The sequence below is a fragment of the Plectropomus leopardus genome, chromosome 3, assembly GCF_008729295.1.
Source record: "Plectropomus leopardus isolate mb chromosome 3, YSFRI_Pleo_2.0, whole genome shotgun sequence".
NCBI lineage: Eukaryota > Metazoa > Chordata > Actinopteri > Perciformes > Serranidae > Plectropomus > Plectropomus leopardus.
Window position 1 is genome coordinate 26370222 of NC_056465.1, and position 12461 is coordinate 26382682.

Consider the following 12461-nt stretch of genomic DNA (forward strand, 5'->3'; position numbering starts at 1 on the left):
ATGTGTTCTTTGTTACTCATGAGTCTCCCATTTACAAACATGCCCCCTTTATGCTATTCCCATGCAGTTTTTTTGCTGTCTTTTGATGCTTAATCAAGACAATCTGGTAAGAATTGCTTGTCACTATGGACTACAAAACTGTTTTGAAATGCAAAGACATAGAACTGTGAACATGTGACTAAAAAGTGCGATAAATCGTGATTAACTATTGAAATTCTGCAATTTAAAAAAAGTAATCATTTGACAGCCCTAGTTCATAATCAACTTGTTTCACCTTGCAATTAAAACTTTTAAAAAATGCCCTTGAACAACAAACCTCTGAAACACACCTTTATAGAACAGTGCTAGGACTGAATTGAATACTGGTTTCTCATAATATAGTTTTCTTCCTACAGTCCTCTGATAACAGCGTGAACACAGGTGCATGAATTGATTACAGCCATCTGCACCTTGGCTTCGGGATGACTTCATCTGGTACAGGCGTCCAAATAGACTCTGGTGATTTCTGCTCCTTGAATCTCCCTTCAAATACAGCAGCCAGCTGCTCCATGTCGAAGGCACACACCGCCGAACCTGGGATGCTACGGAGAGAGACAGAGGCAGATTGAGACAGAGACCGTCAATTGATAAAACACTTCGAACCAACACAAAATGACTGTCAGCCCTCTGTCAAGTGGGCTTTGCTTTACGACAGGGGTGCAAAGAGAATAAGTGTCGCAATAAGAAAAAGACAAGGTACATAATACCTGGGCTGAAAAATAGACTGTGAAACGTGAAAAAGGAAAGAAGTTAAAATGTAGAAAGTCAATTGTGAGTGTGAGAAAGGGACAGGCTTCCAGAGAAAATGACAAATTGGATTTGGGCTGTTCGTATTTTGACGTTCAAAACTTGAACACAAAGGAAATTGTTACTGAGACGGAAAGAAAGAACTGGATAAGATAGACGCTGTCAACTCCGTGGGCGAAGAATAGATATGCAGCGGATGCAATAGCTAGATTAGACACATGAAAAGATCTTGGCTGGAATTCCTGGAATATAAAATGAAATAGGAAATGAGTCACTGAATATTTTGCCTTTCACTAAAAGTGTGTGTGTGTGTGTGTGTGTGTGTGTGTGTGTGTGTGTGTGTGTGTGTGTGTGTGTTCTCATAAACCCAGCAACGCTTCCCAGTAAAAAGCCCGGTGCACCTTGGAGCCTGCTTAACTACTCATGAACCCTGCAACAGGGAACACAACATCTGCTCCAGAAGGTATCCAGAGCCCACACACACACACACACACACACACACACACACACACACACACACAGCAAATAGAGACACATTTACACAAAGTAACACTATCTCTCCACTGAGCCTGATGTTACATTTTTTGTGTTTTGGCTAGCGAATGCACTACAGAGACAGAGAAATAAAGAGAGCAGTGTCAGGGTGAGATAAGAAATAAGTTTTAAAAAAAACATCCCATGCTTCATGCTCCGAGACTCAACTCTCTGCTCTGAATGTGTCCTTGTCAATGACTAATGGTGTGCGTGGTGTGAGAGCTTGTGACTAAGTGTTAATACCTTAGCGATACACATGCAATGAAAAAGCCTGAGAGACTGAGTCACCTGCAACCTGCTGCTACAAAAATCCCACACATCCCCGGTCTGTTTCTGTTTCTTTTTATCTCTCTTTCTTATAAAATAAATGTCTGACTGGTGATTTGAGGGCCTGTGCAGCCTGCCCTCGTTATTCTGAGCGGCGTTTCTGTTGGGTGCCCCTTTAAAAGCCACTGAAGGGTTTGTTTGGGAAGGCAGCGCCCGCAGGTTGGATTTGGGTTGCAGCAGGGAGCCGTGCTCTCCTGATGTGCCATTTGATCAGGTCACGCCGTCTCCCTCAGTACTTATCATTCATAGGCAGGGATACGACTCAACCTCGGCCAGCGTGGCGGAGCTGCAGGCGTATCTGTGGACGATACGACGTCTCTCTCAGGACTGCCGGCACCAGATGTTATGTGTGACATGTCTGCCAGCTCTCCACCGGTGCCAGCTTGCCTTCCTTTCTCTACCTAATTCCCCCCACCTCTCCCTCGCTGCAGGTCACCGGGTTTGCCCTGTGTGGTGCTGTGTGTCTCACAAAAGTAAGCCAACGGGCTTTGGGCTGTTTTCCTCTTCAAATTCTCTTAATTATTCTCATTTCCATTTTATAGCTGTCTCTTCTGCTTGTTGTTCTTGTACACATATTTCACAAATTCAGCACCTCTTCTTTTTTTTTTTTACTTTAAATCTGTGCCTGTCCCTTTCTCTGTCCATTTGCATTTGTCCGTCCTTCACTCTTTTCTCCTTGATTTGAGTGACAGGCTGTCCAGGCAAGATGCATGGGATGTCTCTTCGAGAGGACTGCTGCAGAGTCTAAAGTACTTCCTCACTGTTTAACAAGCTCTCTGACAGCCTGGAATAACACAGCCCCCACGGACACATGAAGCCTCGCAGGAGTGGGGGAGGAAGAGGAGAAGAAGGTGGGAGTCAGGGGAAGTTTCAATGTCAGTCCTTTAATTTGGGGTTTTACTTTGATCAATTACAGATACTTTAAATTTGCACACTCATAAATAAAAATAAAGACCTTGAAATATGGCTTGACTTAACCACATGGGGACTTTAAAATTTTTGTTCAAATGTTTATACATTTAAAGGTAAGAAATCCCACAGAGCTGATTCTCTGTGGAGTACAAACTTTTTATAGTATTTCTTAAAGATAAACGTTGTTACTATTTCTCAACAAAATCAGATAAACAGTTATGATGGAGTTATGGCCGTCATGATGGAAAAAATTTTACAACTGCCGTGACATCCCCTAAACTGATGACCTTTAATCCAATCAGCCCAAGATATATTTTGTTTGTTCAGTAGAGCAAAGCTTCGCTGGCATTTTAAAGGAACAATTTGACATTTTAGGAACTACGCTTACTTGTTTTCTTGACAAGACTTAGATGATAAGCTTGATACCATACTCAAATCAGTTTGTTAACAAGCGTAAACCTCCGTGCCGAAAAATAGAGTCAAAACTTAAGTGCTAAAAACAGTTAATCGAATGTCAACTTGAGGCTGGTTCCATTTTTACAGACTGGTACAAAAAATAGTTTTGGTCCTTATAGTTAATTTCTGTGCGGACCGATCATAGGCCAAACATAGGCCAAACTAAAAAACACACCAAATAAATATTTTCCAAAGATGGTTTCTGTCACTAAAGGTAGTTCTCATCACCCTGATGTTTGTTCAAGTATTTGTTTTTATAAGTCAAGTTTCAATGAGTTATCAAATTACACGAAAGGGGTTTTTTCCACCATGACTGACAGTTGTGACAGCCAATCTGTGCCCTCGCATTCAATGGAGCTGGTCATGATGACGAGGCAGATATCGCTAATGCGCATATGGGGGCTCTCAATGACATCATCCTCGCAAGATGGCTGCGTCCGTATCTCGGATATTTTAACCTCACTTCAGCAAACTGGGGGTAAGTGGGGGTATGTCGTCCATCTTTATTTACAGTCTATGGTTGGACTCTGCCCAAAAGCAGAACAAATCTGCCAGAGTAGTAACTGAACATTATGTTCTTATTGTTAAGTGAACAAAAACTGAGGTGTAAAAACATCAGGTCGCAGTTTTATGGGGGATTGTGTGCTTGATTTTTTCTTTACTGGGAGTAGTGATTTGCTTGACTTTTCTTGTGCCATTGCTGGGCGACCAGCGGAAAGAAAAAAAACACACGACTAGTCATCCAAAGAAAATAAGTGGATTCCCAAAAATGCAAAGCTCTTCCATTCAAGTAAACCTCTACACTCTGATCAAGACTACAGCACAAAAAGTTTTATATAAAACCCTTTCATCTTCTGCCTCAATTATGAGACTCTTTTCTTTATACCTTCTGAACTTTTACCCTTTATCCCTTTTATCTCCATTTTTAATATTATTTCTCCACTCATCTTTTTTCTTTCATTTATTCTTCCACAAACCTCTCACCTGGACTCCTTTTTTTTGTATTCAAGAAAGCTAATTTTTCATACTTTTCCCTGACCTTTTCACACCAGTTCCCTGTGGGTTTTATCTTCTGTCCCCTGAAACAACTCATATCTTTTTTTGTGACATGGCCCTGCTGCCAACTACACTTGGCGTTCCTTTGAGAAACCCATTTCTCAAGCTCTAGCTATTAGATACCTCATGTATCCCCCTGCCTTCTCCACTTGTGCAGGTCCAGCGGGACTAACCTGCACATCTGTGCACCCTCCCTTGCGTCACATTTCTCCTGGCACAACAAACCTGTTCTCCTCCTGCTCCTTGTCCTCCTCATTTCCCCTCCTCTGCTGTGTTTTACTGGAGGGACATCCTGCTGTCTGACCCTGCCACAAGGGATTCTTTACAACCAAAACCAAACACGGCCTCCCACATTCAGGATGCACCAAATTTACTTTACTTTGCATGGGATGTTTTCCTTGCATTCCTGCGCGGCTCCATTGAGCCTAATGAGCCCATGTCAGTCTGCTCCTGCAGCAATAGACATTTTCAGCTGCCAAAACAATAGCTAAGAAATAATGAGAATTGTTTGTTTTTCAGTACCAGTCCAGAGCAGCATGATGACGATAAGCCTTCCATTTGACATCTTGCTGCTGTTCTTTCGACACACACTATACCCACTTATTTGAGCTGCTAAATAAAGCAGAAAGTACTGTCTTTTCTCTTCTTCCCAACGGTCGTGTATTCTTATTCTGCTTTTTTTGAGTTTGCTTTTGCTCCCTAGGCCTCTTTGACCTCTTGAGCATCAGGGGTGTGCGTGCAGGAGGTGCTTGGTAGGAAATCTGAGCTCTGCTTTCATCCTTCTTGCAGAGGAAGGCCCCGGGGCTTCAGAGGTGGATGCACAAAAGAACTGACAACTGGAGGCGATTTTATACTCTAGAAGTAGAGACTGACGGATCCCACAAATTCAACTTCATAACATTTGAGGAGCTGGAATGTAGCTGTAAAATTATCCCTGGAGTTTTGGGCACAGGAGGAGATGAGTAACTTCAGTGTGTCCAGGGGAGGCTCCAGGAGGGCCCCGTAAAACCTTGCTTCATCCAGTTATTCCCCTACTACAGTCCCATGTATGCTGCCCAGGGCCAAATGGCAGGGGAGAATAGCTATTCCTCCACTCCCAGGTCTTGCTTCATGCTGTTTTCACTGCACGCTGCCAGCCAAAGCAATTTGTCTGGCAAGCACTTAGCCGGTGCAACGCAGTGGGCCACACGGGGCCAGTGGGAGTTTTGCAGCTCACCTCACACATTCTCTCATTCTCTTTGTGCTCATTTTCTTCCATCACGCGTCTCTTTATCCATCCATCTAAACCTCCCTTTCTCTCTCTCTTGCCTGGCAGTTATTTAAAATAGGACCCAGTGGCAGTTTTACCCAAGCAGGGGTGTGTGTGTTCAGCTGGTTCTCCTCGGTGGCATGCGGCAAACGCTGTTATCTGGGAACTATTGTGAATGTGTTTGTGCACATGTGTTTGTGTGTGTTTGAGAGTGGGAAAGTGTGTGTGTAGCATCCATCTGTCTCTGCAGGCAGTGGTCCCCTCTCACAGCGTAGTCCCTCCAAACACGCAGATAAGATGCAGCTGATGAAACAGTTTTAGATCTCAGAGAGAGCGAGGGATGCACGTGTTGTCCATTATTGACTTCCTCGTCCTTGAGCTTCTCATCCATCTCTCCCGCTCTCGTTCACCGTCTCACTCCTTATTCTCTCCATTCACATTTACTTTCTCACTCTTTTTTTTCCCTTCCCATCTTTCTATCCTGACTTGTACGCCCACTGCTTTGAGATACTTTCATGCAACTGATATACAATTTTATTCTTATATCTAAAAAAAAAACAAACAAAGACGCTATTATACTGGGACCACTGACTGGTAATAGCTATGCTGCCTTTAAGTGAGACACCGTATTGATTGCATACCAAAGTCAAATAGCAGACAGTCGCAACTATGTCTGTGTGCTTGGTTCAATGCTTGCTCCACCAGACACCGTAAGTGGTATCAAGCCATTCAGACAGTGTATGGTGAGTGGGCCATCACAGAAAAAGTATACCGAAGACTTTTCTATGATTTCAGCCAATGCAATAGGCTGGAGCAAATCTTATTTTAAAGAGAGCGTGTTTATCTCTGTGCAGCCTTGAGGATACATAGAGAATGTTTCCACATGCATGCACAACATAGTGATCCTCTAAATAAGCAATTTAATCTTCCATTAAATATTAGGTCCATGTTTTTCTTGCTTAAAAGTAGAACGCAGCATTTCAGTAAAGCACAATAAGTAGATTACGCCATCTGTATTGGAAACGAAAACTTGTTTATTCGCACTTGCAGGAAGGGGAATTATCTCATCCCACTGGAAGAAAGTTTAAGACTGACTCACTTTTGAACATCTCTAATGCACAAACAAATGTATATTTTATGCATCAAAAGGATCCAAATTGTACTGTATATGTAGCTCACATAAATATTTTTGTCTTGCCTTCTTTCTCCCTGTTGTTCAGTCTCGCTGGTTTGCTGTTTGCGTTGTCTCTGGCTCTGCAAATACTCGCAGTCTCCAATAATCCCCCATTTACCAGGCAGCATCTCTCCTCTCCCCTCCTCTCCTCTCACCTTTTTTCAATTTAATCTTGTCTTTCAACAAATCACCCTTTTGTCCTCAATGAAAGCAGTCCATGTGTCTTAAATTACTCTGTACCCCACAATCTCGACCTTTGTACCACCACACAGCCTCTTTCATTTCTCTGGAGCTTTGCTTGGCCTGTCGGAAGCCTTGCTCTTTCTGACTTCATAGGTGAAGGAACAAACTATGGTGGTCCACCAAATTTTCAAGGGTAGCCGTGTGAGTCCTGCTTCACAATAGGTGTCTATCTCAATCTCCGCGGGAAGTATGTCGAGATGTGTTTCTGTCCACGTCCGTCTATTTCTTAACAAAGAAAACCTGAATCCCCTTTTCTCTTTCCAGAGAGGATGTGAATTGAAATTCATCCACTTGCCTTCAAAGTCACACATGTATGCTTGCACATACACAAATAAAGCTTCTTATTTGAAGTATTGATCTCAAGCATTGATTCACAACCAGTCTGCACTTGCTTTAAGAAACGTGGAAAGATTCTGGAATGGTAATAAGTAGTCTGTAGGATTTTGAGGAAGAGCAAGTTGAAAAAAAACCAAATCCTGATGTGGACTGTGCTAGAACACCATGTGTAGAGAGCGCGTGCAAAGTAGTTCGCAAGTGAGCAGAGAAGATAAAACAGTTGGCTAAAAGTAATGGATAGTCTAAAATGTGAAATATAGTGGAAACTTTAATTGATACACAATTTAAATACTTAGCTAAAGGAATTCATTAACAATTTAAATATTTTAAAGTAATAAATAAAGTGTGAAATACATACAATTAAAGGATAAACAGTTATCTAAAAATAATAGAAAATGGTTAAATAGTTAGCTTTAAGTCTCAGTAAAACTCAAGTTAAAGCATCTTTAGCTTCTGAACTGTGATGTACTTCCCAGTGAAATGGAATATTTGAGCAGTGTACAGTTACAAAATGGATTTAAATTAAAAAACAGCAAAAAACTGGCTAGGCTTAGACTTAGCGTGATATGAAGCTACAGTTTACTCTTGGCGCCACAAACACCTCCTTCACTTGCGGGAATTTTCACCCTGAAAATAGCGTTCAGTTACAGTTTCCAGGATGAACGAGATGTTTCCTCTAAATGGTGTGAAACGGTGTGCAAACAGGTACACCTTCTTGTGGGTGGTATTTGTGTCATAGGTGTTATCAAATCAACAGCAACGTGTACACAAACCCTGCCATGTTGAAAGGCAGTGCAGTTGCATGGCATAACAGGGAAAGAGTGTTAAATGCACAATGATTTTCTAAAAAAAAAAAAAAAAAGTTTTTCTATGTTTTGCTGCTACAGATTGAACCCCCTTTTTTAGATCAGGACAAAGGTTGGGGAGAAATGAACGAATTAGACCTCAGCCACATTGTTTTCTGAAATAAAAACAAAGCTTTTGGCCACTAAACATAGCCTGCATCTCTCCTATCTCTCTCCACATTGCTCTGTTAGTTACTACAACCAGCAAAGTGCGGTTTAACATGACTGGTGTAGCTAGCTCATCTCCCAAAGTCTCATTGGATTGCATGAACTTTTGTAAAGGCCCCTGAGTGCAGGATGAGTCATCGAACATTTGAAACTGTTTTACAGGAAGAAAAAAGACAGGGCGTTTGATGGTAAAATGCTCCAATACTGATTTTTTTTACATTTATTTGGCATAAATGACAGCAAATATAATGGGAAGATGGTAAAATAGCTTAAAGTGATGGATAAAAATGTGGGTTAAAATGATTAATATCTAAAAGTAATGAATAGTTGAAATAGCTAAAAGTAATAGAAGCTTGTTGTAGCTTGTTAATTCACATTCCCCAAATCAGAACTGAACTTCTCTCGCAGTGCTCCTTATTCATGGGAAAATCTGCAGAGGAACTTAAACTTGGACACTGTTCCACCATTACGGCTGTTTAAATGCCTTATTTCAGATCTTGTTTTAATTGAGCGTAAATGTTAATCATAATTCTACACCTTAACGTGTTTTTTATCCCGGTATTTTTATCTTAAGCTAATTACATTACTATTATCGTTTGTTGTTTTTGTATGAGTCCATCTCTTTCAAATTGTTATTTGTTTGCTTGTGAAATGTTTTAAATGACTTGTTCACGCTCGGCATCATTGAAAATGAGGATCTCCCTCAATGATTTCCCAAGTCTTAAATAAAGGTTTGAATGACTGAATGAATGAGTTAAAATAAAGCAAATAGAAATATAATCAGCTAAAATGGTTGTGTGAAACAGTTTCCCCTCTAAATTAATAATATTTTTTTCTCTTGCCTCTTATTTCATTTTAGTAGCTAAAGATAATAGATAAACAGTTGATATAGACGATGGTTCTCAAGGTACAACAGGCAAAAAAGGTTGGCTCTTGATCTTTTCTGTCCTTGTGTGCACATTATTGAGAAATAAATAAATAAATATTTGTGTGCTTTGTACCTTGTTGACATGTGGCACATGTTAGTATGTGCATTTCGTACCTGTTTGCCGGTGTGGAGAACACCCCCAGGATTATATCTCTGCCGTGCATCTTGATGATGGGGCTTGTTGAGTGGAGCAGGTTAAAGTAGAAGTGGGAATCACCGGGTACCGAGCAGTTCAGACGGGCCTTCAGGAACGACGTCCACTGCTTCTCCAGGACGCGCTGAGACCCACCCAGATCGCGTTTACACACCCGTGCCACACGTGACACCACCACCTGTGAAGAGTCAGGCACAGAGGCGCGGAATTAGGCACAGCAAGTGATCATGTGCAACACACTGACAGGTGTATCAGTATGAGCGCAGCTCGCAATGATAATCTGGGGAGTAAGCTTTGGGTTTCATCGTCACAAAGGCACATTTAAAAGCTTTTTTCAACTCCAGGGTGACTCTCAACGGAGTCATTTGCATGCTATTTGCAATGTTTTGACAGATCATTGTTCTATAATGGTAAATCTAATATCAATTATTCATAAAAATGTCATTGCATCACAAAATTGCTTCTTTGAACATCCTCATCTACACAACAGTGATGCTGTTTAAGTATCCATTTACTCTGCTCTCTGTAAACATGTCAAAGCCAGAGACCTTGTGCAAGCAATTCTCCCCAAATGTGAATTAGTTATTTATTAGAGGAGATCCTGATGTTGATAGTTTTTCATAAAGATGTATCGCCTGCTCTGGTAAGGGCAGGGAATATACAAAGCTATAAAAAGGCTTTTCTCAGGTTAATCCAGACATGAATTGTTTACGCAGATTGTGATTTGTTGGATTAGATATGCAGATAAACAAATACAAGGATGAAAGGTCAGTGTAGCTGTGGGGAAAAGAGTTGATATTGACATTCAAATAATAGCAGCAGGGAGATATTAGAGCAGCGTCTGCTTTCATGGTGTTGCATTTTAACCATGCGGTGCTCTACGGTCCTTTTAAAGATGCTCTGAATGGACTAGCAGCTCCTCCGTGTGAATACCAAGAGTTCAGAAGGACAGGAGGTTTTCAGCAGAATGATTTCTATACCTTCTCCAGGTAATTGAACTCCATGGCTATCTCCCTGAAGAAGAAGTAGATGTGAGGTCCCCATTCCACAGCACTGACAAAATATGGCTCTATATAGTGAGAGAGAGGAAAAGTTAGAGAGAGAGAGAAGGGGTAAAGGTTTTGATATATAGATGGACCATGAGAAAGCATACAGCAAACAATGCCTCCATTTGCAAAACGCATCATTCTGTCCCATGACACCGAGGTAACACGAGGGCAGTGAGAAAGACGCACAGGCCATGCTTAATTTCATTACATGGTGAAAGGGGATTTCACACCAAACAATAAGCGCATTATGACTCCCTGATGTTTCTGAGAACTCAGTTTCATGCTATGCATTTTGGCACTATTACACCCAGGACTGGCTACAACCTGTGTGTCCGATTATCTGATATTGTGGTTGTTTTTTAACTGTCCCATTGTCATTGTTAGGTTTGGCCGTGAAGTGGACTCTCTGTCAAGGAGCAGTAAATTTGACAGCTTCCAGTCCAATGACTTAAGACAGAGTTGTCAGGCTGCTGACTCAGCCTTCTGCTACTGACACACAAATCGATCCTGCATGTTGCTAAGTGATGTGGACACACACTCAAAACATCAGCCGCAGATGCACACGTCTGTAGGTACCTCTGAACCACTTGGAGTCGTGCTTGACGGTGCGCAGAGCGGGATTGTCCCCAAGGCTGCGGTAGATCACCGCATCAATGGCCAGGAAGTCTGTCACTGTGGCGGTGAATAGATTCCCCTCTGACACAAACACACACAAACACACACACACAGAAACACTAGTAAGTTAGACAGCCTGCCAAAACAACAGCATGACCACAAACAATAAAGTTGGAGTGAATGCTAGCATTTTATGAAAGTCCTGCATCGTAAAGATGGCATGACTGACCAGTCAACAATATAATTATGGTGACTTAATTGCAACTTTGCAGCACTCCCACACACACACACAAAAACATTTTTATTTTAGCTAATATCAGATAATGGGATGATGGCTCAACTGTAATGGCTCCCCACAGTTTCAGCCACAGAACAGTGATTATTATATTGTAGTGAAGTGTTAAAATCCGATGAAGTGAACAAATCAGATGAATAAAACTGAAAAATGACAACTGCTCCATTTTGTTGGGCCTGCAATATATGGTGCATTCAATTATATTTATCAATAATATTCCTCAGTGATATTCTGTGTGACCCAGATATAGGTGACACTGATGGATGCTCGAAAACTTTTTGTGTGAAGGGAGGAAGAGGGCAGGATATCTTCAGTGTTGTATCACACCTTTGCTATAGCCCATTTTACACAGCTTTTTCAAGGTGGGATTTTGCGTCATTTATCCACCTCGCTGTTCTGTATAAAAGGCAAAGTCTGGAAATGGAGGTGGCAGAGTTGTCTCCCTTTTAAGCTGACAGCAGAGTGAGTAATAGCACCAAATCCATGTCAGTGTAAAGGGGATAGCCAGCAAGATGGGGCAGATGTGACTTTTTGACAATGTGTTTTGTGTGTGACCCATCGCTGGAAGATTTAAACAGCTAGCAGCAGTTAGCTGCTACCTCAGAGAAGAAGAATGGCCACTGAAAATGTAGTCACAGTGGCAAGACAATGAGGTCCAGGAGCTTCTTATGCTCCGAGCAGAGGATGAGATCAACCGCCCTGTAACACAGTAGAGCTTTGATTCTCTGCCTGAGCTTGACTGGACTGCGTTTAAGCCGGGCCAGGCTGGGCTGTAATTTTTTCAGTATTACCCCAGGCTGGAATTGGGTCGGGTTCTCGCAAGTTTACCTGTGGTATTTTTCATTATTTCTTAATTTAAACTGGCAGTTCTCTTGAGTGAATGGTAAGGGTTGCACTGGAATTAAATAAGAGGGAAAGAGAGAGAAAGAGCGGGGCAGTGACAAAAAGAAAGGTAAAATGATGGAGCAACAGAGGAATAAAGCCGAGAAAATGGGAATGGGAGAAAAGGAAGAGAGAGAGAGAGCGAGGCACTGAAAGGAAACTTGTTTGGCAGTGTTTACTTCTGCCTCCCCAGTACTGGGAGAGATGAGCGTAATATGTGGCAGAGAGAAAGCATCATCTACGCGCAGCATCGCCATTGACCACTTTACGCACTCAAAGATGGACACACACTGAGGGGTGCAGCCCGCCCTGCTGAACCTGTCATGCATGAGATGACAGACTGTTGAAATAACAGAAGTAGGCGTGGTGCAAATAAACAAATAAGTCCTAAGCTTGTAATAAATGTTTTAATATATATTTAATATTTAATTTATTCTGGGTTTTTAATCAGG

General features: G+C 41.7%; 1 protein-coding gene across 1 annotated transcript in view; it reads right to left on the minus strand.

The window, feature by feature from the left end:
• sema6bb (sema domain, transmembrane domain (TM), and cytoplasmic domain, (semaphorin) 6Bb) overlaps positions 1 to 12461 on the minus strand; it is a 153550-nt gene that overhangs the window by 47466 nt on the left and 93623 nt on the right. Inside the window, exons 8-11 of the mRNA XM_042481817.1 lie at positions 10794 to 10913; positions 10149 to 10237; positions 9129 to 9346; positions 450 to 581 (exon numbers count right to left, since the gene is read on the minus strand). Of these exons, the coding sequence (XP_042337751.1) occupies positions 450 to 581; positions 9129 to 9346; positions 10149 to 10237; positions 10794 to 10913 (559 nt within the window). The remainder of the gene's footprint in view (positions 1 to 449; positions 582 to 9128; positions 9347 to 10148; positions 10238 to 10793; positions 10914 to 12461) is intronic.